This window comes from Sus scrofa, chromosome 16 (assembly GCF_000003025.6).
Source record: "Sus scrofa isolate TJ Tabasco breed Duroc chromosome 16, Sscrofa11.1, whole genome shotgun sequence".
NCBI classification, from domain to species: Eukaryota; Metazoa; Chordata; class Mammalia; order Artiodactyla; family Suidae; genus Sus; species Sus scrofa.
Genome location: NC_010458.4, coordinates 35,228,461 through 35,253,515, shown reverse-complemented (window position 1 = coordinate 35,253,515; position 25,055 = coordinate 35,228,461). Strand labels below are relative to the sequence as shown.

General features: G+C 42.0%; 1 protein-coding gene across 9 annotated transcripts in view; it reads left to right on the top strand.

The window, feature by feature from the left end:
* The window catches only part of ANKRD55 (ankyrin repeat domain 55), a 431,118-nt gene extending 409,272 nt beyond the window's left edge, over nt 1-21,846 (top strand). For 8 of the 9 annotated variants that reach the window (XM_021076738.1, XM_021076741.1, XM_021076737.1 and 5 more), the window contains 2 exons: nt 3,501-3,668; nt 7,594-8,589. In XM_021076738.1, the coding sequence (XP_020932397.1) occupies nt 3,501-3,668; nt 7,594-8,527 (1,102 nt within the window). In that variant the 3' untranslated portion in view covers nt 8,528-8,589. Of the gene's footprint in view, nt 1-3,500; nt 3,669-7,593; nt 8,590-19,308; nt 19,402-21,358 lie in introns of those variants that run through there. The other variant, XM_021076744.1, reaches the window with a different exon arrangement.

Below are 25,055 nucleotides of genomic sequence, written 5' to 3'. Positions count from 1 at the left end.
AGAACTGTCACATATGAGTTAACCCTACCACTGTGATATCCAGGCCTCCATCTTTCTCTAAATAGAAGGGCATAATATAGCTGGTGCCTTATCTTTTTTCATAATAAACATTGTCTGGAGACCTCTCTCCCATAGAATGGAAAGGATCATATCTGCTACATATTCCAATAGGCAGTATAACAGATTACTATATTGAAAAATCATATGGTCCTGTTAAGTGTTCTCACATTGCTGCCCATATCATAACATGAGGAGAAGTATGCTTAATTGACAGAGGACACAGTTTGCCCATGGGGACTCTGGTCATACTGTGGACGTGGCTATTCTCCAAATACTGAGTCATAGGCCCTTTTGCAAATAGCCCCAAGTAACCCTCTCTCTATCCAGCCCCTGGGCTGCCTCTGTTTCTGAGAGACCTCTTGGCTCTCCCAGGGGTGGCCTTCTCCCAGGGGTCAAGCCCCAGAATGAAGCCAAGGAGAGGTCATTCCTGCCCTGCTTTCCTACCCTAGGAATGATCCTCTCCCAGAGTGACAGGAAGAGTAGTCATTCTCTTCATAGGAAACCCCCTTCTCAGGAATGTCATCTTTCCCTGTGCCCTTCTTAACCTCCCATGGTCCCATTGCCCAGACACACCATGCAGACATTTTCCACCCCCTACTTCCCAGCATCTCTGCCAAGGAAGCAAGGTTCTGGTACTCTTTGCTCTTGGGTCCAGGGTTCCTTAATGCTTTTATCACCCTCTTGTCACATCTGCCTTGACAGCCGAGGGGGGACTCTTTCTACAGTTGGGGAGCTGTTTTGCTCTAAATCTGCTCTCAGTTCTGGGCTTGGCTTTTGGAAACAGAAAGACACTATTTCTCTTATCAACCCTGGTATTTCCCTCCCCTGAGGTTGAGCACAAAGTCAAACACCTCCTTAAATGGAGTACAGAGGAAGGGGAGAAATGTACATATGTAGGTCAGGATCTCAAAATATGATCCCAATGCATTAATAAATTGTGTTAAGAAAAGTTGGCTATGCAACTGGAGACATGGTCAGATTGACTAAACACCTCACTACACATTTGAAAATACACATACAGGGTTTTTTTTAAAAACCCAGGTAAATTAAGAAAATATTTGTTTGCCTTTTACTACATTCAGTAAAATTTACTTTTTTGATATATACTTCTATGAATTTTAACACATGCATAGATTCATGTAACCACCACAAGCAAGATTCAAGACCGTTCTGTCAACTCCAATATCAACTCAGGTTGTCCTTTTGTGGTTCAGGTCTCTCCCATCTCTAAGATTTGGCAACCACTGATGAATTCTGTCCCTTGGGTTTTGCCTCTTCCAGAATGTCATGTAAATTGAAATGTATGGTATCTAATCTTTTGAGATTTACTTCTTTCATTTAGTAGAATACACTTGCGATGCATCTATGTTCCATGTGCCAGTAGGCTATTCTTTTTATTGCTGAGTAGTATTGTGTTGTGTGGATGAACTATAGTTTGTTTATCCATTCACACGTTGAAGGACATTAGGTTATACAGATTTTGGCAATTATGAATCATACTGCTATAAACATTTGTGTATAAGAGTTTGTGTGAACATAATCCTTCATTTCTCTAGCTGTATATCCAGAAGTGAGATTACTTGATCATATGGTAAGTATATTTAACTTTTTTTTTCCCCTTATTTTTTTAGGGCCGCAACTTTGGCATATGGAAGTTCCCTCCCTGGTTAGGTCTCTCTGTGTAAGCCACCAGCCCACACCACAGCTCATGGCAACCCCGGATCCTTAACGTACTGATCGAGGCCAGGGATTGAACACAGGTCCTCATGGATACTAGTTAGGTTCGTTACCACTGTGCCATGACGGGAACTCCTATGTAACTTTAGAATGAACTAATAAACTATTTTCTGGCATGGTCATTTCCATTTTTCATTCTCACTAACAATGTACAAAAGTTCCACTTGCCCTGATTTCTCTAATGACAAATGTTATTGAGCACCTTTTCATGTGATTATTTACCACTTATGCATCTTCTTTTGTAAAGTGTTCTGATCTTTAGCTATTTTTTTTAATTGGCTTGTGTATTTTTTATTGTTCAGTTTTGAAAGATTTTATTTATTCCAAATATAAACTCTTTGTTGGATATGTGATTTGCAAATATTTTCTCCCAATTCCTGACTTTTCTTTTTTTTTTTTTCATTTTCTTAAAAAAAATACTGGTTTTACCATTTAACAAAGGTTTAAATATTGATTAATTTAAACCTTTAAACCGTTTAAACTGGCCAATGAAGGATTTTCTAAAACAGAAAATCATGAAACAAACCAAAAATGAAGAGGTAATTAAATGGGATTTTAAAAAAGTATTTTATGGAAAAATCACTAGAAAATAAAAGCTATAAATTAGAGAAAATGTTTTTGGGTTTTTTTTGTTTTTTTGTTTTTTGTCTTTTTGCCATTTCTTGGGCCGCTCTTGCGGCATATGGGGGTTCCCAGGCTAGAGGTCTAATCCTAGCTGTTGCCGCCGGCCTACGCCAGAGCCACAGCAATGCAGGATCCGAGCCGTGTCTGCAACCTACACCACAGCTCATGGCAACGCCGGATCCTCAACCCACTGAGCGAGGCCAGGGATTGAACTCGCAACCTCATGGTTTCTAGTTGGATTCGTTAACCACTGCGCCATGGCGGGAACTAAGAAAATGTTTTTATAAACATAACCTAGAAAAAAAATTGATACGTTAAATATTTTTAAAGTTCATGTAAATTAGTAAGACAAACTAGTAATCTAATAGAAAATATGAGCACAGGACGTTTTAAGAGTCATTTCAATAAACTCAAATGGCAAATAAACATATATTGCAAAATTTCATCCTCATTGTTAAAGAAAGCAGAGGAGAACAACGCTGAAGTACCACTTTGCCTACCAAGCTGGGAAGAATCTTTTTTTTTTTAGGGCCGCATATGGAGGTTCCCAGGCTAGTGGTGGAATCAGAGCTGCAGCCGCCAGCCTATAACAGAGCCATAGCAACAAGGGATCCAAGTCACTTCTGCAGCCTACACCACAGCTCATGGCAATGCCATTTTTTTTTTTTTTTTTTTTTTTGGCAAGAATCTTTAAAGACGGTGATAACACTCAATATTAGGCAGGAGAAGGGACACAGCTGGTAGGAGAAATTGAGTCAGTCTTCTTTGAAGGTAGTTTGGCACTATGTATAAAGAGCCTTCAAATTGTTCAAGTCCTTAGACCCACTGCTACCCCTTCTGAGAAATTCTCAGAAAAGCCAAAGAAGGTGCAAGGCCAGGGAATATCAGAATTAGAGGAGAGTCCTCTACACATATACACCTTCATCCCAAAGCCCCATAAAATACATACCATGTCCACCCTCTAAAGAGCAACAAGTCTTTCCTGCCAGGACCCAACTTCAAGCAGAAGCCGGGGCAGCTAAGTAACCTCTACCATTCTTGTGCTCAGACACTTGTGTTATTCCCCTGTGGTCCCCCAGGACACCTCTGCACTGGGCTGCAGCTGCAGGGAAGGCAGACTGCGTGCAGTCGCTGCTGGAGCTGGGCATGGACAGCAACCTGCGAGACATCAATGAGAGCACGCCCCTGGCCTACGCCCTGTACTGCGGCCACACAGCCTGTGTCAAGCTCCTCTCCCAAGAGAGCAGGTGAGCACTCATTTTTTCTTCCTCTCAAAAATTTATAAAATTGGATGACATTTTTTAAACTTCCAGTGCACAAAACCAGCAGTAAGGAGGTCCCCTTGTGGCCCAGTAGTAATGAACCTGACTAGTATCCATGAGGACACTTGTTTGATCTCTGGCCCCACTCAGTGGGTTAAGGATCCAATTCAACTCCTAGCCTGGGAACCTCCACATGCTGCAAGTTCGACCCTAAAGGGAAAAAAAAGCAATAACGTAATTGTGTTCACCATTATCTAACATGTAATATGACATGTTTTTGACTCTGTGCAGCAAAATGATAGTGGTAAGCCTGAATCTATCAGCGTAACATTTGCTGAACTTTATAATCTCTTTGCTTTTTCTTCTTTTCTTCTTCCCTTTATTCCATGTTCTCTTAATTGTTCTTTTGCCTAAATCAGCATTTCTCCAACTTTTTGTTCTCAGGACCCTTTTACACTCTCAAAAATTATGGACAACCCTAAAGAGGTTTTGTTTATGTGAGTTCCATCTATCAATATTTATGGCATTAGAAATTAAAACCGAGAGGGAGTTCCCCGTCGTGGCACAGAGGAAACGAATCCAACTAGGGACCATGAGGTTGTGTGTTCGATCCCTAGCCTCGCTCCGTGTTTGGGGATCTGGCGTTGCCATGAGCTGTGGTGTAGGTCTCAGATGCAGCTCAGATGGGGCGTTGCTGAGGCTCTGGGGTAGGCTGGCAGCAACAGCTCAGATTAGACCCCTCGCCTGGGAACCTCCATATGCCATGGGCATGGCCCTAAAAAGACAAAAGACATTAAAACTGAGAGACTTTTTATAAAATATTTAGTTATTTATTTAAAGTAATAATAACCCATTACACTTACAAGTTAATGTTAATACCATACTTTTAGTTGAAAAAAACCCATCCTTCAAAATAACCCCCCCCAAAATGAGAAGAGCAGCTTTGTTCTATTTGCTCTTCAAATCTCTTTAATAGCTTAATAGGAGTTTAATACAATACAGCTGGATTCCCACGTCTGCCTCCACATTCAATCAATTGCAACATGGTTGTTTTGAAAGAAGGTATGAAAACAATCTGGCCTCACACAGATATATAGATGGAAAAGGAGTGTTTCAATAGCCTTTTCAGATAACTGTGGATACTTTTCCTTTGATACTAAGCTAAAACTTGACAAGTAGTATTTTCTTAAAGATTAGTTGCAACGTGGATTCTGTTACCATATCAGTGAACTTTTTGAATTCTGTTACGTTAAAATCTATTCATCTGTCTAACACTTTAAATGGGTCTTATACCTATGCATGATTTTATAATATCTTACATTGGTCATTTGGAAAATATTGGCTTACTTAGTTATGAAGATCTTTCAAATAATACTTTTCGTTACACAGTATCAAAAAATCAATTTTATATTACAACTGATCTCATCAGAAAAATCTTTATGTATCCGGAAGCTGTCAGTCAATCCCACAGTGTGCATACAAGTTTTTCAAAATTCTAATTTTTGCTTAAAAGCTAGATTTTTGTCACTGGCAACAATTACTGTCAACTGTTTAACTTGTTTTTCTTTTTGTTTTGTTTTGTTTTTTTTAGGGCCACACCCACAGCATATGGAGGTTCCCAGGCTAGGGGTCGAATCAGAGCTGTTGCTGCCAACCTACGCCACAGCACAGCAATGAAGGATCCGAGCCACGTCTGCAACCTACACTACAGCTCATGGCAATGCTGGATCCTTAACCCACTGAGCGACGCCAGGGATGGAACACTCAATCTCATGATTCCTAGTTGGATTCATTTCCGCTGCGCCATGACAGGAACTCCTCAACTGTTTACCTTGAAATGACTGGCTTGCTTTGTTGGTTTTTGAAAAATAAAATGTGCAACTCTGAATAACCATAGTTGTCTATAAGCCATAAAAATAATGTTTGATTAAAAAAAAAAAAAGGAAGGTTCATCTGGCAACTCAAACAATTACATAAATGCTCTACCTCAAAACAACCATCATACTTCAGTAAATAGAATTGCTTATGAATACTTACCATTTTGTCAAAAAATATATCTCAAGGATCAATATTTAATAAAAATTAATCTTTTACTAAACATTATTAAGTTAATGGCAGTTTTTAAAATGAAAGTCCATTGATGCTACTACCTTGATTTGTGCCAAGGATCCCACAGTTTTACCCACTTGCTCTCTTGCTTCCTTGGTATAAAAAGCAGCCCAGTGGGAGTTCCCATCGTGGCGCAGTGGTTAACAAATCCAAGTAGGAACCATGGGGTTGCGGGTTCGATCCCTGGCCTTGCTCAGTGGGTTAGGGATCTGGCGTTGCCATGAGCTGTGGTGTATGTTGCAGATGTGGCTCGGATCCCGAGTTGCTGTGGCTGTGGCGTAGGCCGGTGGTTACAGCTCTGATTCAACCCCTGGCCTGGAAACCTCCATATGCCGCGAGAGCGGCCCAAGAACATGGCAAAAAAACAAAAACAAACAAACAAAAAAGGCAGCCCAGTGAAAAAGACATGTTGATATTATTATGAATATAGTTTTAACCTCATGAAGTTCCTAAAAATTGTCAGGGACCTCACTTCCAGGGTTTGAGACAACACTGGCCCAAATCACAACCTTTAATATTTTAATAGGAGGAGGAATTTGATTATAAAAGATGCTGAAGTAGCATTAGTTAGCACAGGAGTATACTCTGTGTGGAGAAACTTGCAAGAATGTTAGATCTCCTGAGCTTCTCTCAGAAGTATCAGGAGTCCAGAAGGGCTGTGTTAATATTTCCGAAGGCCTCTTGGAAGGTGAAAGGAGAAAGATAAAAATATATTTTGGGAATAAAGATTCAATTATACACTCTGTGACCTGCAGAAAAAAAAATTCTATGCAGCCAAAATAAGTGGTGATGTTTTTCAAATTACAGATTACAAGATCTCACTCCAAAGAGTAATGTTGCAATCTGGCTTTTAGGGCAGGCACACAGGTCAGTTTTCATCATTAACTCACACCACAGAAAGCATTAAATCAATTGTGGCCTCAAAAGAGAATAACACAGTATTTTCCAAGGAAGAAAAACAGAATAGTGCCTCAGGGAAGACTCTCTACACAAAGAGCCAGCCAGCCAGCCAGACAACTGCTGACCTTTTTTTTTAGAATTCGCCTGCCCCTGCAGCATTGCTCCCTTTTCTTCTGCTGCCACACCCAGCCTCTGGCACACACACTTCCTCTTCTGCAGCTGAAACCCAGACAAAAGCTTCTCTCCTTGGCGTCCTTTGGTATACTTTTTCAATAGGAAATTTAGTAAAAACTTAACAGGAAACAAATAACACACAAACAGTGTAAAACGGGCAGGCTTCCTGAGGTGGATAAGGTCAGAGTTCTGCCCGAGCCCCTGGGATTCCTTTCAGAGAAAGTGGAAAACCACACACACACACCTGCCACACACACACACCCGCCACACACACACACACACACACACACACACACCCGCAACCTCCACCCCGCTGCTGCTCCTAACAACCTGACTTCAATCTTTGGCTGTCATCTCTTTGACTTAAAGCTTGAATTCCTACTGACCGTCCTTAAGTGAGAATGGTGATGCTTTAAGCTATTTGCAGGTTAGTTTATCTCTGGGTGAAAACAAATTTTGAAAGGGTAACTCCTGAGGAAACAAAAGGACTCTAACTAAGAAATGCTGTCATTGGGCAGAGAACTGACAGTGGCAAGGAAGAGGATGGAGAGGGTGTTGTGAGTCGCTCTTACTCACCACCTTTGACATGAGAGGATGCCGGGTATCTGAATGATTTCAAACAACCTGCTTAAGCAGATGGAATAGTGGAAGGTATTTTGTGTGGTTAGTGGTGTTGTCTCCACTTCCTATCCTCACATAGCATCCTTGTTATTTTATATTCTCACAGAGCAGAGCTGACTCGACCCCTTCCTTCCCAGGACAGTAGACCCCAGAAGAAGGAGGGACGATTCAGCATGCTCAATCAAATCTTTGGCAAGAACAAAAAAGAAGAGCAGAGGGCCTATCAAAAGGATCACAGTGGGGACTGGCACAGGGGGGAGCATGCCTCGGAAGTCGATGACATCATCACCACCTTTGACAGCAACGTGGATACCAACTGCCAGGAACAGCCTGGTGATCAGGTGGCTATGGTTGACTTCAAGAAGAGGACCTCGGAAAATTCACAATATCACTTGCCCGAAAAGAAGCCTCTGGCCCGTAAAGGGCTTCCACCAATCAGAACACAGAGTCTCCCACCCATCACCCTGGGCCATAACTTCCTGACAGCCTCCCAGGGGGCCACTTCCCATGCTGGCCTGAGCCCTGGTACTCATAACACAGCCCAGCGATCTCAGAAAAGCCGAAGTGAGCAGGATTTATTGAATAACAGAACTGGCTGCCAGGCATTGCTAGATAACCCTTGGAAAGGTGACTCTAACCCAGTGTTCTATAAAGCTTGGACTGTGTCTTCTTCTGATAAGCTGTTAGACAGGTTACTTACCAGCAGATCCGGTCACCAGGAGGTGTCAGGGCCACCACATCTTCCTCATCTACATAATCCGTCATCAGGTAAAGTCCTTGCTTCCCTCTTCCTCATTCCTGGCAGGCTTTATAAAAGAAATGTGTCATGCCCTTCTGGGTTAGGAACTGGAGTGACAGTAGGTAGCCTAGAGGGCAGGGCCAGAAGGAAACCAGCAATTAGGTCACCTTTTCTCTTGCGTACACTGGATTCAGGATTTCCAGGCTATGGAAACATTCTGTTTTTCCACCCTGTCGACAATCATCAAGTATGTGCCTTCTTGAAGTTCCTGTTGTGGCTGAGTGGTAACAAATTCAACTAGCATCCACGAGGATACAGCTTCAATCCCTGGCCTCACTCAGTGGGTTAAGGATCTGGCATTGCCATGAGCTGTGGTATAGGTCGAAGATGCAGCACAGATCCCACATTGCTGTGGCTGTGGTGTAGGCAAGCAGCTGTAGTTCCAATTCAACCCCTAGCCTGGAAATTTCCATATTCCACAGGTGTAGCCCTAAAACCAAACAAACAAATAAAAAAAGTATGTGTCTTCTCATCACAGCAAATGTGTGCTAACTGGCAGATTAGAGCAGGAAAATTACTGTTTCTACTAGCAAGGATTCTTAAGCAGCAGTGTATATGGTAATACCACCTATGAGGAGTTGATTGATTTGTGTGATTGTTTTCAAATCAGTGTTCAGTCCCCATGACAGACCTACTGAAACAAAATCTTGGTGAGGGAAAAGGGAAATTGGCATATGCCTTCTGTGTGTATGTGCAGAAAGAGAACATTCACACGTGTAGTTCAAGCCTCTACACACATCAAATGGTTACCTGGCAATTCTCGGTCTTGCCTCTTCCCCCACCTTCCCTGTGGTCCTCATCCAGAACTAACAATGGTCTTGATATTTTGTTTATCCTTCAATAGGTATGTTATACATGTTCATATACATACAGAAATATACATTGTAAATAAATATGTTATACTAAGGAATCTATATTTTGTACACATACAAACAATTGTACATGTATCTATTTTTCTCCCATTTCTAAACAAATATATCACACTAAAACTTCTGTTTTTTTTTAAATGGCCCACAGATTATTCTGATGCACAATAGAGACTAAAAACTATTGTTCTAATGCAGAGACTACAGAACAACTTCCAATATCAGTTCTTTGTTTTCAAGTGAATTAATTACTAATATTTAAAAATCATGAAGTTCTGCATAACATTTTAAAAGTCTAGTTTCTCTTGAGAAATTGAAAAGTCTTGTAACACAGAACCCAAATTGTACTTGGCAATAATTGGCTGCATCTGAGTAACCACTGTCCCCATGGACACCAATTGGACATCACTGTCCCCAGTTTAACCCACTCCACACTACTCTCTAGTATCTCTTCATGGAGCATGAGTTTGTTCTGTTTTTTTTTTTTTTTTAAGGGCTGCACCTGATGCATATGGAGCTTAGGGGTTATATTGGAGCTGCAGCTGCCAGCCAACACCACAGCCACAGTCACACTAGATCTGAGCCACATCTGCGACCTACGCCATAGCTTTAGGCAATGCCAGATCCTTAACCACTAAAGAAGGCCAGGGATCAAACCCACATCCTCATGGACACTATGTCGGGTGTCAGGTTCCTAACCCACTGAGCCACAACAGGAACTCCAGTTGTCCTTTTTTTTTTTTGCTTTTTAGGGCCACACTTGTAGCATATGGAAGTTCCTAGGCTAGGGATCAAATTGGAGCTGCAGCTGCCAGCCTACATCACAGACACAGCAATGCAGGATCTGAGCCTTGTCTGCAACCTACACCACAGCTCGGGGCAATACAGGATGCTTAACCCACTGAGCAAAGCCAGGGATCAAACTCACATCCTCATGGGTACTAGTTGGGTTCTTTACCTCTGAGCCACAACAGGAACTTCTCCAGTTGTTCTTTATCAACATGTTTCTGTTGTTGTTTTTCTTTTTCTTTTTTTCTCTTTTGGCCACGCTGTAGCATATGGAGCTCCTGGGCCAGGAATCAGATCCCAGCCACAGCTGTGACTTAAGCCACAGCTGCGGCAATGGCTGGATCCTTAACCCACTGTGCCGGGCTGAGATTACACTTGCGTCCTAGCGCTCCCACTACACCATTGATCCTGTTGCACCATAGTGGGAACTCCTATCATTGCTTTTCTTATAGTAAGGTTAAGAGGAAAAATGGTATAGTTCTCAAACCTGTATTTCTCTCAAAAGTGGAAAATGAGAGACCAAAAGGGATTTTTGTACTTCTAGAAGTGGAGGAGGACCATATATATTTGGAAATGAGAAATATTTCTTCCCATTTAATATGCAGCATGAGTCTGGCTCTCACTCATTGACATGTGCCTGATGTCTGAAACCTTTGAGGTAGAGTCTGTCTTCACTCATGCATATTTATATGTAATTATGCACAGAATAAATATGAATAAGCACACTAAAGCTATTTCCTGGTGTCTAAGAAAAACTCCACTCAAGATTTTATTTCCTCCACTAAGCACTGGAGCATAGGTTATGTTTTTCCTTTTGTTGAGAAGAAGGGTTGGAGAGATATTGGTCTTTTGACACTTTGGTGAACTCCAGGGCCTCAACTCAGCCTGCTTTCTGGAGATAGTCCTGTCCTGGCTAATACCTTCTTTTGTGAAAATCTTTTGAAATGTTTGAAGGTCTTGTTCTTTCCCATGACAGCCTTGAGCTGTCTTTTCTATATCAGTTAGGATTGGCTTCATTGGCCTGTAACAGAAACCCAAAGTAATAGTGCCTTAAACAACAAAGAAATGCACTGTTCTCATGTGAAAGAAGTCGAAGGTGTTGGTTCCCAAGTGCTTGATGGATCCATGATCACCAGGGACCCAAGCTCCTTCCATCTGTATGTTCCACAGCTTAACAAATGGCTTCTACCCTTCAGGTCATTTTACATTTCATAATGTCTGACAGAACAGGAAGAAGGAAGGAGAGAGAGGGCTGAAAAAAAATGGATGTCCCCCAGCTGCATTAGCTCCCATTAATGAGTTATCTTTATTTATCTTTAATATTTATGGCATTTGAAATTAAAACTAAGAGGGAGTTACCCTCATGGCTCAACGGAAACGAATCCGACTAGGAACCATGAGGTTGCCAGTTCGATCCCTGGCCTCTCTCAGTGGGTTAAGAATCCAGCATTGCTGTGAGCTGTGGTGTAGGTCGAAGATGCAGCTTGGGATCCCGAGTTGCTGTGGCTGTGGCGTAGGCGGGCGGCAACAGCTTCGATTAGACCCCTACCCTGGGAACCTCCATATGCCATGGGTGCGGCCCTAAAAAGCAAAAAAAAAAAGTTATCTCTCATAAATCTCATAGTCAGCTTACGTCTCACTGGCCAGCTCTTTTTTTTTTTTTTTTTTTGTCTTTTTGCCTTTTCTAGGGCCACTCCCTCGGGCATATGGAGGTTACCAGGCTAGAGGTCTAGTCGGAGCTGTAGCCACCAGTCTACACCAGAGCCACAGCAACTCAGGATCTGAGCCATGCATGTCTGTGACCTACACCACAACTCACAGCAACCCTGGATCCTTAGCCCACTGGAGCAAGGCCAGGGATTGAACCTGCAGCCTCATGGTTCCTAGTCAGATTTGTTAACCACTGAGCCACAATGGGAACTCCGGCCAGCTCTTTAGTCACATGATCATGACTATCCACAAAGGAAACTGGGAACTGTAGTCTTTTAACTGGGCACATGGCTATCCCTCTAAAACTGTATTTTTGTTTCTAAGAGAAAAAGAGAGAGTAGATATTGGATAGAGAACTAGTAGATTCTGTCACATGTGCCATCTAAAATTTCTATACGTTTAAAATAAAAGGAAATTCAATAAATGTGGTTTGAGGATTTGTTTCACTTTTCCAGTGAAATAACTTGAAAAGTCCTATAGTGGTAGAAAAACAGGAAGGGAGAAGCAAAATTCTCCAAAGGAATGTTAAATAATTAGCAGTACCTGTATCAAAGCATTTTTTTTTCCACCAATATTTTTGAGTGCTGATAATAATAGGAACCGTTCTAGGTAACTGAGTCTCCCAAGAATTTTCAGCCTATAAATGAACATTAAGGGACATGGATTTGCTAAAAGGAGTATACAACTCACCTTACACTGATTTTCTCTTTATGTTTTTGTTTCTTTGACCATACCCATGGCATTTGGGAGGTCCCAGGTCAGGGATCATCGAACCTATGCCACAGCAGGGACCTGAGACGCTGCAGTGATAGTGCCAGATCCTTAAACAGGAGAAGGGAACTCCTCATATTTAGATACAAAGCCATAAGGGTTTTAAATGGAAAGAACGTTAGTCATTCACTCATTCTTTAAATTATTATTCAGTGTCTATCATCTTAATTTATCAAGAGGCAGCATATCCAATGGTTAGGAGAGGAATTCTAAAGGCACACTACCTGGGTTCAAATTCTGGCTCTCTCGTTTACATGCTGTTACTGATTCTCTCTGAGCCTTTGATTCCTCATTTCAAAAAGAGTAGGGTAGGAAATACCTCGCTTTTAGGGTTGTGGGTTGCTGTTAAGAGTAAACAAGTTGGGGAGTTCCCGTCATGGCGCAGTGGTTAACGAATCCGACTAGGAACCATGAGGTTGCGGGTTCGGTCCCTGCCCTTGCTCAGTGGGTTAACGATCCGGCATTGCCGTGAGCTGTGGTGTAGGTCGCAGACGCGGCTCAGATCCCGCGTTGCTGTGGCTCAGGTGTAGGCCGGTGGCTACAGCTCCGATTCGACCCCTAGCCTGGGAACCTCCATATGCCGCAGGAGCAGCCCAAAGAAATAGCAAAAAGACCAAAAAAAAAAACAAAACAAAAAAACAAAAAAAAAAAAGAGTAAACAAGTTGGAGTTCCCGTCGTGGCGCAGTGGTTGACGAATCCGACTAGGAACCATGAGGTTGTGGGTTCGGTCCCTGCCGTTGCTCAGTGGGTTAACGATCCGGCGTTGCCATGAGCTGTGGTGTAGGCTGCAGACGCGGCTCGGATCCCGCGTTGCTGTGGCTCTGGCTCCGATTAGACCCCTAGCCTGGGAACCTCCGTATGCCATGAGAGCGGCCCAAGAAATAGCAACAAAACAAAAAAAAAGGGTAAACAAGTTGAGGAGGTGCCATTGTGGCTCAGTGGTAGGAAACCCGACTAGAATCCATGAGGTTGCAGGTTCAATCGCTGGCCTCACTCACTGGGTTAAGGATCTGTGAGTTGTGGTGTGGGTTGCAGACCTGGCTCAAATCTGGCATTGTTGTGGCTGTGGTGTAGGCCAGAGGCTCCAGCTCCAATTCCACCCCTAGCCTGGGAACTTTCATATACTGCAGGTGCAGCCCTAAAAAAGAAAAAAGAAAAAAAGATTAAACAAGTTGGTACATGTAAAATACTTGTGACAGTGATTTGAACATAGTACCAGACAAACACATTTATGGGTATGTTCAGTTTTGGTTTGGGTTTTTTTAACTAGGCACCAAGCCCTGTGCTAAGCACTATGCCTTAGATGACCTTTGTTTAAAAGACACTGAAATTTAAGTTAGTGTGCTAGTCAACTGCCTTTTTGCTCTCAGATCTAGTCTCTTCCCTTCAGCTCCCAGGCTCCCTTGCCATGCTTCCAGGTACTTTTGGCCAAATACCAGGAGGCACTGGCCAAAGAGTAAGAGCAAGAGAAAGAGAACAAGCAGTGTGGTTCCACACAGCACAGTGTCCCTCTGCTTCCTATGGAGTCTCTAGTAGGGGTTCCCTCCTCCTACTTCCTCCACCCAGCCCTTCATGCCATGGTTCTCACTCTCACTAGCTTCTGGGCTGTGGTAATACCTACTCTTCCCCATCCCTCCAGCCTAAAAGTGGTTGCATCTTCCTGCTGTGGCAAATCTCCTGATTGTCCTTCTGCTGTGACCTTTGGCTGCTTAGCTTTACTATCACCAATATAACCAACTTCCTCTGTGAACTTCCCTTTGTTTCAAAACTCTAGAGAGATAGGTCTCTCCTTTCCCGAATGAGCCCTGATTGCTAAGGCGAGACATGTCATCTCTCTTTGCCAGTTTTCTCACCCCCTGGGTACAGATCTGGGACCATTTTGTTTCATAAGGCCTTTTCCAGTTATAATATATTACCTGTCCTAGAAATGTTAAAACAATTTGCTTAGCCTTACGACTAATTAATAACATATTCAGAACTTGAACCCAGACTTCCTATATTGAAAGGTACCACCATGGCAATGTATACATTTCTCTCTTTACATCTCAAAGTCCAGTTTGTTAATATGCTTACCAAATTATCTACAGCATGATTTTCTTAGAAATTACACTGTTCTCCCCAAAATAAAAAGATATCTCTGCCTTATGGATTTGATTTTATTTTTGTGGCTATTTTTAGCCCAATCTGAGATGTTGTTTTTAGAACTGCAGAGGCTTCCAGACTACAGTTGGGAGGGTAGACTTCAGTGGTTAGAGTTGTTAGTCTAGGGCGATTGGAACTCAGCAGATTTCTGCCTTGAGCTCTCACACTTGATGCGAAAACCTAATGTGGTAAAGCAGTTGGACCCCATAAGTCATGCCACTGCACCACCGGCTTGAACTTGGATCGTCCCTTTGCTTTGGAATTTCTCTTTTCCTGACCTGGATTTAGTAGAAATAATATGGGCTAGCCGTGATTGCTACCATTTGAATTCCTGGCAGCTGATATTCTGTGCTTACATCAGCAGCCGTGGACATTTAGCTGTAACGATTATTACTTAACATTTATTGAGACCTGTCAGTGGGCTAGATGGAGAGAGATGGGGAATGAGGCACTTACCCTAATGAGGGAATTTGGAGCACATCAGCTTAATTCACTGCGAGGAGCTTTCAGAGAAAATGGAACAGAAAGCTCTGTGGTGTTTGCTCCCAGCCTGGTTATTTACAAGTCGTCACGAGGAACCTAAGAAAGTGCATGCTTCCTTCCTCCCTCAAGAGAGAACTTTCTTCTTCAGAATTTTCTAGACAGTCCTGCAACGATGCACTCTCCTCCCCATGTAGGTCTGATGCTACATGGGGAGGAGTTTAAACTGATGGGTTTAAACTGACCACCTCAGTTTAAACCCATCAGAAGCTTTGCATCTTTCCAGGACAATGGCCAGATTCTTTCTAGCAAACAAAGTCCTCTCATCATGGCCTGGCCTCACTTCCCATTCTTACTTTCTCCATGTCTCATCTCAAATCCTCCCCACCCCTTCCCATCCCCTTGAACAGTTCCTTGAATTTCTCTCAGTTCCTTGAAAACTCCATACCTTTTCACTCGATGATGTCTTTGCTCGCTCAGCGGGTTAAGGATCTGGCATCGCCGTGAGCTGTGGTCTAGGCCAGCGGCTACAGCTCTGATTAGACCCCTATCCTGGGAACCTCCATATGCAGTGGGTGCAGCCCTGGAAAAAGACAAAAAAAAAAAAAAAAAAAAAAGAAAGAACCAGCCCAAAACTTGCCTCCAATGTGGAAGTTACCCTGACTGTTGTGGGAGGTGTGTTTCATTTTTACTACCCATCATGAAAGGATAGCTCCACCTTGCTAAGCCTCCTCTGGGGCAAATAGTGACCCACATACTTTCCCTTCACCACCACTGCAGGAGAGTATTTATCCCCATTTTTTTTTTTTTTTAAGGCTGCACCCTCAATGTATGGAGGTTCCCAGGCTAGGGGTCAAATCAGAGCTGTAGCTGCCAGCCTATGCCACAGCACAGCAACGAGGGATCTGAGCCGCATTTGCAACCTAAACCACAACTCATGGAAACACTAGATCCTTAACCCACTGAGCAGGGCCAGGGATTGAACCCTGTGTCCTCATGGATACTAGTTGAGTTGGTTACTGCAGAGCTACAGGGGAACTCTTATCCCCATTTTAGAGATGGAGAAATTGAGGAGTAGAGTGGTTAGCCCACCTGCCTAAGGTCACAGAGCTAGCCAGGGAGTTGTAGAGCAGATATGCAAGCAAGGACTATGGGATTCAAGACCCTCAGACCTTTCTGGACCCTTCTTTCTTCTGTGGTGCTTTCACAGTATGCAGCCTCCCTCATGGCCTTCAAAAGTACAGATTTACCTGTCTCTTTTCTCGTCAGCCCTCCTGAACACCTCGCCATGTCCTCCTCATATTTTAGGCTGTGGAATACAATGAGTTTGCTGTAGATGAGTGCTGAATGTATTTTTTATTATTATTCATTTTCATTCACTTCTATTTCCTCATTTAACTACGAAAATCTTTCCACAGCGACCCTCAACCCTGTCCCCACAGGCTAGACCCTCCCTGAAGGTGCCTGTAGCACAGATAAGAGAACTCTGGACTGTGTACATTCTTCTGTGTTCTTCAAAACTGAGCAAAATGCCAGTGTGGAATAAAGTTTGTCTCCTCCCAACTTCTCTCCCAAATCCTGCTGAAGTCCCTCTCTGCATTCTCTCCTCCTATCCATATTGCTTTGGCCTCTAAAGCGGGAGGATCCTGTGGATTTTAGGGCCAGACAGACCTGGGTTGGAGCCCAGGCTCTGTCACTTCCCATCATGTGACCTTGAACACTATTTAGAACTCCTCCAAGCCACAGTGTCCTCCTTTGTAAAGTGGAGATGATAATAGTATCTATCTCACAAGGGAAAGTGGTTGTTAGGATTAAATGAGATTATGCATTTAGTCCAGTCCTTTTCAGTAGTAAGTGCTCAGTATGCATTATCCATAATTATCTTTATCGGTTTTGCAAATTTCTGCTCCAGTGTTCGTGGATAAATAAGGTATGAGCTGATACAGGTTGTACTGTAATTCTACTCAGGACCGTTTTTTCTTTTTAAATAATGGCTTCTGAAGTTATTTGACCAGAGTTCAAAGGAATAAGAATGTAAGGGCAAAATGTGCACCAAAAAAACTGGAAATTTTGCTTAATCATCAAATGACACTGCTTATATGACTCATGCAAATCTACCATTGGATTCACCAAAGCTGATGGAAAATAGATCTTGGCTAATGCTTTTTTCCCCCTATTTTAAGGACTACTTTACCCAAACAGAAAACTGAAGCCCCATGAGTGTTGCTGTAATGATTCTGGTTCTTACCAAACTACTAGGCAAAAGATCAAATGAGGAGTTCCCGTCGTAGCGCAGTGGTTAATGAATCCGACTAGGAACCATGAGGTTGCGGGTTCGGTCCCTGCCCTTGCTCAGTGGGTTAAGGATCCGGCGTTGCCGTGAACTGTGGTGTAGGTCGCAGACGCGGCTCGGATCCCGAGTTGCTGTGGCTCAGGTGTAGGCCGGTGGCTACAGCTCCGATTCAACCCCTAGCCTGGGAACCTCCATATGCTGCGGGAGCGGCCCAAGAAATAGCAACAACAACAAAAGACAAAAAGACCAAAAAAAAAAAAAAAAAAAAAAGATCAAATGAATACATGGCCCGCTGTCCAGGAGATCATGTTGAACACTCCACTGTAATAATTGCTGATCTCTACTGAACGTTTACTCTTTAAGCTAAATGCTTTACAGTTGTTTTATTTAATCTTTATGACAACCAGAAAAGACAGATGCAATTATTTTCACCATTTTACATACAAACAAATTGAGATTTAGAGAAAGAATTCAAATGCCTAAATTGGAAATTAACCCTAATCCTGTCTGACCCTAGAGCCCAAGTTCCCATTCATTCCACCATTCAGTCAACTTGTTTTTTCATTTGTTTGTTTTTTCTAGGGCCCCACCCTCGGCATATGGAGGTTTCCAGGTTAGAGGTCTAATTGGAGCTGTTGCCACCGGCCTACGCCACAGCCACAGCAACGCCAGATCTGAGCCGTGTCTGTGACCTACACCACAGCTCATGGCAAGGCCAGATCCTTAACCCACTGAGCGAGGCCAGGGATCGAACCCAAAATCTCATGGTTCCTAGTCGGATTCGTTTCCGCTGCACCATGACGGCAACTCCAGTCAGCTTGTTAAGTGGACTTAAGTTTTGTGTAGTCACTCCTATCTTCAGATATTTGGAACATCCATCTCTTATAATCAGTTGTGTGCTAATCAATGCCTAAGAGTTGGCTCTTCAGAGAAAAATCAATGCTTGCCGATTTCCCTGCTGTAAGTACTCCCACCATGTCTGATGTCAAGCCCCCGCGTATGATGTCAACCAGCTCACAAAATTCCTGAAAACTGAAGAACTGGTACACAGGCTCCAGCTAATCATGCTCGCCATCTAAATTAGACCAGCCAGATCTCCCCGGTGCTCTCACCCAGCTCCCATTTCTAGGTCAGGGATTCTCAATCCTGGCTGCACATTAGAATCAACTAGGAGCTGACAAAAATCTGGTGTCCTATCCCAGCCCCAGAGATTCTCATTTAATGGGTGTGGTATTCAGCCAGAGTAGCACTTTAAAAAAAAAAAAAAAAAAAAAAAAAAAAAAAAAAAAAAAACTCCTCAAATAATTTCTCTGGGCAGCCAGGATGGAGAAACACTGCTCTAGGAGAATATATCCTACTCATTGCCCACTCATTCAACACAGATTGACAGATATGCAATACACTAATGCCCTATTTTGTTTTTTCAGGTTTTCAAGTTTTGTAGCATGTGTGGCCAATTGTGTTTGTTTATAAAATTTTAGTTAAATGAGTTTACTCAAGAAATGATTTCCGAGAGTTCCCTTCGTGGCTTAGTCATTAACGAACCTGTCTAGGACCCATGAGGATGCAGGTTTGATCCCTGGCCTCACTCAGAGGGTTAAGGATCCAGCGTTGCAGTGAGCTGTGGTGTAGGTCACAGACGTGGCTCAGATCCCAAGTTGCTGTGGCTGTGGTATAGGCCAGTGACTTACAGCTCCGATTAGATCCCTAGTCTGGGAACTTCCATATGCCAAGGGTGTAGCCCTAGGGGAAAAAAAAAAAGAAATGATTTCTGATACCTTTTCTTTCACTCAACTGGTGTCTGGCATGTGAGAGAAACTCAGTATGGTGTAGCTATAATTATTTTTGTTGTTGTTAGCATAATAAATTTCATGATCTCTAACAACTTTTATGATTCTCTTATCCATTGAATTTTATAATTTACACTTGGTTGAGTCTCAAACGATTGATGCACATGTGTTTGTCCCCAGGACAAAATTTTCAGCATCTCTCCCCAAAGAGACCCAAAATCAGGGATCTTCCTTTTACCCGGAACAACTTAGCTCCCCTACCAGACCAAAAATGTAAGTATTTTGAATCTTCCTCAGCTTCCTTTGCAAATGTTAACAGTGTTAACACATCTGGACAGGACTAAATGTTATTTCAGTTTACTTTCATTTTTCAAGAGAACATCAGGCGCCAAAACATGTAAATTACAGGAAAATAGAATAGAGACAGTCTTTAAAGCTTCATCCAACTTGGTAATGCTTGTTTAAAAGAAATACTCCCTCCCTTGAGGAATTTTTGTGTTTGGATTATAAAAACAATAATAGAAGTTTATTTTGGTATGTACTATTTAATGCCTTTTAAAAGATACTTTACGAATTCTTCTCTGAAGACTGGCTTCCTGACATTGGCTTTTTACTTTATTGGACAGATAGAAATGTGTTACCTCTGTATTCACAGCCTATGCAAATTTTAGGAATTTGGAGCAGAAAGGAGTAATCAAGTAGATGCTGTTTATTAGTTTTACTTTGGGCATTATTTTATAGTATATTATTCAAAACTCCTCACAATACAACCTATTAATATATTCTGTTCACCAGATAATCAAGTTTGTCCTCAGTATATATCTGGGGAGCTTGTTATAAAGTGGATTCCTGGCCCCCACACCCAGGAATTCTGAGTTTGGTTATCCTACTCTCTGTACTCTGAGGCAGTATAGATGAGAAAACTGAGTTCAGAAGGGTTATATGACTGGTCCATTATTACTGAGGTTGTAAGTAGCAGAGCCAGAAACAAAACTACAGGTTACTGAGTCAGCTGCTTCATGAAACAAGTAATACTCCCTGGATTCTAATTTTCTCCCTTCCTTTTCTTCCTATCCCAACCCACTTATTTATAACATGTATGCAGGCGTGTACACACACACACACACACACACACACACACACACACTCCACATCCTCTTATTACTGACGTTGGATGATTTAGAAGCTGCCCTAAGACAAGTTCCTTAACCTTTCTGTATTTCAGTTTCTTCACTTAACCTGTAAGAGTAGTGAACCTGATAAGATTTTGGGGAAGATTAAATGAGATACGTATGTATGTATATAAAACACTGGGCAATTATTTGCACAGAGTAAATATCCAATATATCTTTTCTGCCCCAAGCTATAGTTCAGAGGAGACAAATCAAGAGTTGTAGAGCCTTTAGGTAAAGACAGTGAAACCCGGGGCCTTAGTACAACTCTGTCTTTTTGCAGATAAGGAAAGGCAGACGTAGAGATCTGTCCAGTCACCCACACAGTAACAGAAACCAAGACCTCTTCCCTGACAGCTTAGTTCCTTTGCCCTTACTGATTTGTCTAAAGTGAGAGTTTTGGATGGTGTGAATTCAGTCACTGAATGAAACTCAAGTCTGACCTTGTCTTTAAGCAGAAACCTAGTAGTCACAAAGACCATCTAGTTAAGGAAAGAATCACACAGCCTTGAATCCTGGTCTGGCTTAGAGAAGCCAAAGAAAAAGGATTTAGTTTGGCAGAGCCTAGGGGCTTTGCTTTACACATTGAAATTTAAGGAGACAAGAGAAGGTAAAGATCTTTGATCAACTGTAGCTTAACGAAAAAGAAATGGAAAGATGAAGTGCTTTTCCTAAAATAAACCTGAGAACCTTTTGAGGTTTGCATAAAGGCACAGTACAAACATCTTGGGGCTTATTTAGAGCCTTGTGCTGACTTGGCCATCAAGGGCTACTCCACCCAAGGAAAAGAGCGCTCTGCCAGGCACGCACAGCCCGATCCTGTTTTGATCGAACTTGGTCCCGCCTTGTATTTGTGCATATTTGACACCTCTGACTACATGTGAAGCCCAAGCAGATAGATGGATATACACAGCTTTTTCCAGCAGTCTAGCTGTCCCCAAGACAAGCTTCTTAAGAAGGACCTCCGTTCCTCCAGAAAAATCACAATTCTCCCACCACTATTCCTTGTGAGACTGAGAGAAGCAAGCCTTGAAGGTCGTTCTATTCTTTCTTCCCAGTTCTATCTGGAGAACCTCTTCGGACAAACCGAGTCCTTCCTGCTATTCCAAGCCAGCGAGGACACAGCCCACCAACTGAAGAGAGCGAAAACTCCGCCAATCCCACCAATGATAAAAATTAACTGTGGGTCACTGACTGTAAAAAATATAGATTATATATATTTTCAATTGTCAAAGAATAAGATTACTCTAGTTTGTAAAACAAAGACTAATTTAGTAAATTGCATTCTATAAGCCATTCATGGTTTTATAACTCAAAATTCTTTATTCCAAATAAGCAGTTAGAATCTTTGACTGTGCTTATATTATAAGTCTGTGAGTTTCTGTGACCTCTACATGCCAAAATAAAAATTCACAATATGTTATCAGCAGGGAACCTTAGCTATGTTTGGTTTGCTGTGTGGCATGTTTTGACTTTATTTAATGATTTTGTAGGGTTGTTTTTTTTTTAATGTATGCTTTGCTGAATAATAAACAAAGAAAGCACATTCCAGGTGTGTTCTTTACGTTTATTGCAATTCTACTTTAGACTAAAAAACAATTAAAATTAAAGAAGTAAATTCCTTTAATCAGTTCGTGTTTATGGCTTTTCAATGTACAGTCTTCTGCAAAATATTTTCTAACATTGTCAGCTTCTGGCTAAAGCCCAAATCACTTAACAGTGTTTATGTATCTTCTTTGTTTTTTTATTATTTCCACCTATTGTCATTTTCAGATATGATTGATTGTTCCAAGACTGAGAAGATCATGTGAGTTGGAAAGGTCTACATTCTGGCCTACCAGAATGAAATAGACATTTCTCATACATTCCTCAAATACTTTACATATTTAATCATTCTTTTTTTCTGTTTCAAAATAATGGTCTCTGTCTACTCAAGACATTTTCATACTTATGGCTTAGCAGAGTTTGAAAGACTACTACTAACTGCAGATCTCCTTATTAAGATATTTGTGTATCGTTTGGATTTATTTAAACAAGGCTTAGCCATATAAGTCACTCCATGCTATTTCCAAGTCTGCATGTTATTCTGGAATTATCTCAAGTATAACATTTACCATTTTATGTTAGTATTATTTATTGAACGAGATAATAAAAACCATGTGCCATTAACTAAATAGAAGCTCCTCTGAGGCCAAATCACATTCTACTTTGCACTTCTAGAAATGTGTACAGTACCTGGAACATACTTGGCATTCAATCACCTAACTTTTTTTTTTTTTTTTTTTTTTTAGGAGAAAAGGAAGGAAATACAGAGATACAAAGGGAGTTGCCAAAGTACAGAGATGTAAGAAGTGATAATGGAAGAATTTGTTATTCCACAGTCTCATTTTGATAGTGATAGTCATCTGAATCAGAGATTGTAATAGAGAAAGCGTCTGGGAGTTTTCTTGTGGCACAGTGGGTTAAGGATCCAGTGTGGTCACTGCAGCAACCCAGGTCACTGCTGTGATGCAGATTCAGTCCATGGCAGGGGAACTTCCACATGCCATGGGTATGGCAAAAGAAAGAAAGAGAGACAGACAGACAGACAGACAGAAGGAAAGCAAGCAAGAAAGAAAGCAAGCAAGCAAGCCTATGGACCAGCCTCCCAAGGTAGACAGTAGCTAGAGGGAAAGCAAATCCTGGTGCAAATGGAAGTGCTCTCAGGACATAGATTCTGAAGGGTTTTCTTTCCTTTTTGTGTGTGTGGGAGGGGGTGTCTATTTTTGTCTTTGAAGAATCATGCTTTGTAAGTATCAGGTAGGCTGTTCATTTCTGTCACTTAGCTACTTCTGAATCCATGTCCATCCACGAGTAGGTACCTGGCCCTACCCTGCCTGGGATAGCCCAGCCTCTGCTTCAGTAAAGAACAACCCCCATATCTCATGGCTAACACAATTTTTTTTCTCATTCACAATATATGCCTCACTTCCAACTGGCAGAGTCGGCTGCTGTAGATTCCATTTCAACATATACTTCCTTGGCTATCAAAATAGAGAAAATCAGAGGTGAGTCTCATCACTTGCTCTCACATCTTATTTGCCAGATTAAGCCATATGGACATGCCTAATGTCAAAGGGGATAGAGAAATGCAATCCTTCCATTTGTGTCAGAATATTTGTAAATATTCAGAATATTTACAAATTATCCAAAAGATTACCACACTAACTAAAGCTCACGCCCCAAAAGATCACCAAGTGGATAGCTAAGAAATCAAAGCAATAAAACAACACAAAACACCCCTGCATAAAACCCCCCATCCCCCAACACCTGCATTTATATATACACACATAGACTCTTCTAGAGTTGGGCCTTTCCATCCATGTTGTTTTAAGAATCTTTTCTGTTTTGTTTTGTTTTGTTGTCTTTTAGGGCTGCACCTGTGGCATATGGAAGTTCCCAGGCTAGGGGTTGAATCAGACCTGCAGCCTCCAGCCTATGCCACAGCCACAGCAATGAGGGATCCGAGCTGCATCTGCAACCTACACCACAGCTCACAGCAACACCAGAACCTTAACCCACTGAGCAAGGCCAGGAATGCAACCCTCATCCTCATGGATACTAGTTGTATTGGTGCTGAGCCACAATGGGAACTCCAAGAATCTTCTCTTAGCTACGAAGAAGTAATGTGCTGCCCACTACCACCTCTTTAAATAGAGCAGCTCTTCTTTTGCCTGTAAGTAAAGTTGCCTGTTTGGGGGTAGAGTCTTCCTTAGTATTTTACTGACCAAATCAGATAGAAGTGTTCACCAATTTGTGCCCAACTTTAAAAAATTTTCAAGCCACTTTTTCATCTAAGTTTTTTTTGTTTTGTTTTGTTTTGTTCTTTTTTTTTTAGGGCTACACCTGCAGCTATGGAAGTTCCCAGGCTAGGTGTTGAATTACAGCTGTAGCTGCCAGCTACAGCCATAACCATGCTAGATCCTAACTGAATCTGTGACCCATGCCACAGCTCATGGCAACACCAGATTCTTAACCCACTGAGTGGGACCAAGGATTGAACTCATGTCCTCATGGGTACTAGTCACGTTCATTACCTCTGAGCCACAGTAGGAACTCCCTGAAATGATTTTTTTGTTGTTCTTTTACAGCTTATATTTCCCTTCATTGCTAAGGACATAAAAATCATAACTTGGCACACATTATTTCATTTGGATCATTACATCAACCTATATCCCCTGAGAACAGACAAGGGATCACTGCAGAGAGAGAACTAAGTAATTTGCCCAAAGTCACACAGCTAATTTCGGAATACCTTGGCAATATTGCAGGTTCAGCTCCAGACCACCACAAAAAAAGTGAACAATCCTCTCAGTTTTCCTAATGTGTGGACCACTAGCAAGTTGTAAGGTGATTTACCATTCACCAGTAATAAACTTTTTACTAGGAATTTAATAATTAGCAAGATATTTCCTGTTTTTCACATATTAATGTGATAACTACCGTTGTCCTTTTGGTGACAACTGTGCTAGTATAACATGCTAATTAGAAACTTCTCAGCTTTTTGGAGTTCCCATCGTGGCTCAGTGGTTAACGAATCTGACTAGGAACCATGACGTTGCGGGTTCGATCCCTGGCCTTGCTCAGTGGGTTAAGGATCTGGCATTGTCATGAGCTGTGGTGTAGGTCGCAGACACGGCTCGGATCTGGCGTTGCTGTGGCTGTGGTGTAGGCCAGCAGCTACAGCTCCAATTAGACCCCTAGCCTGGGAACCTC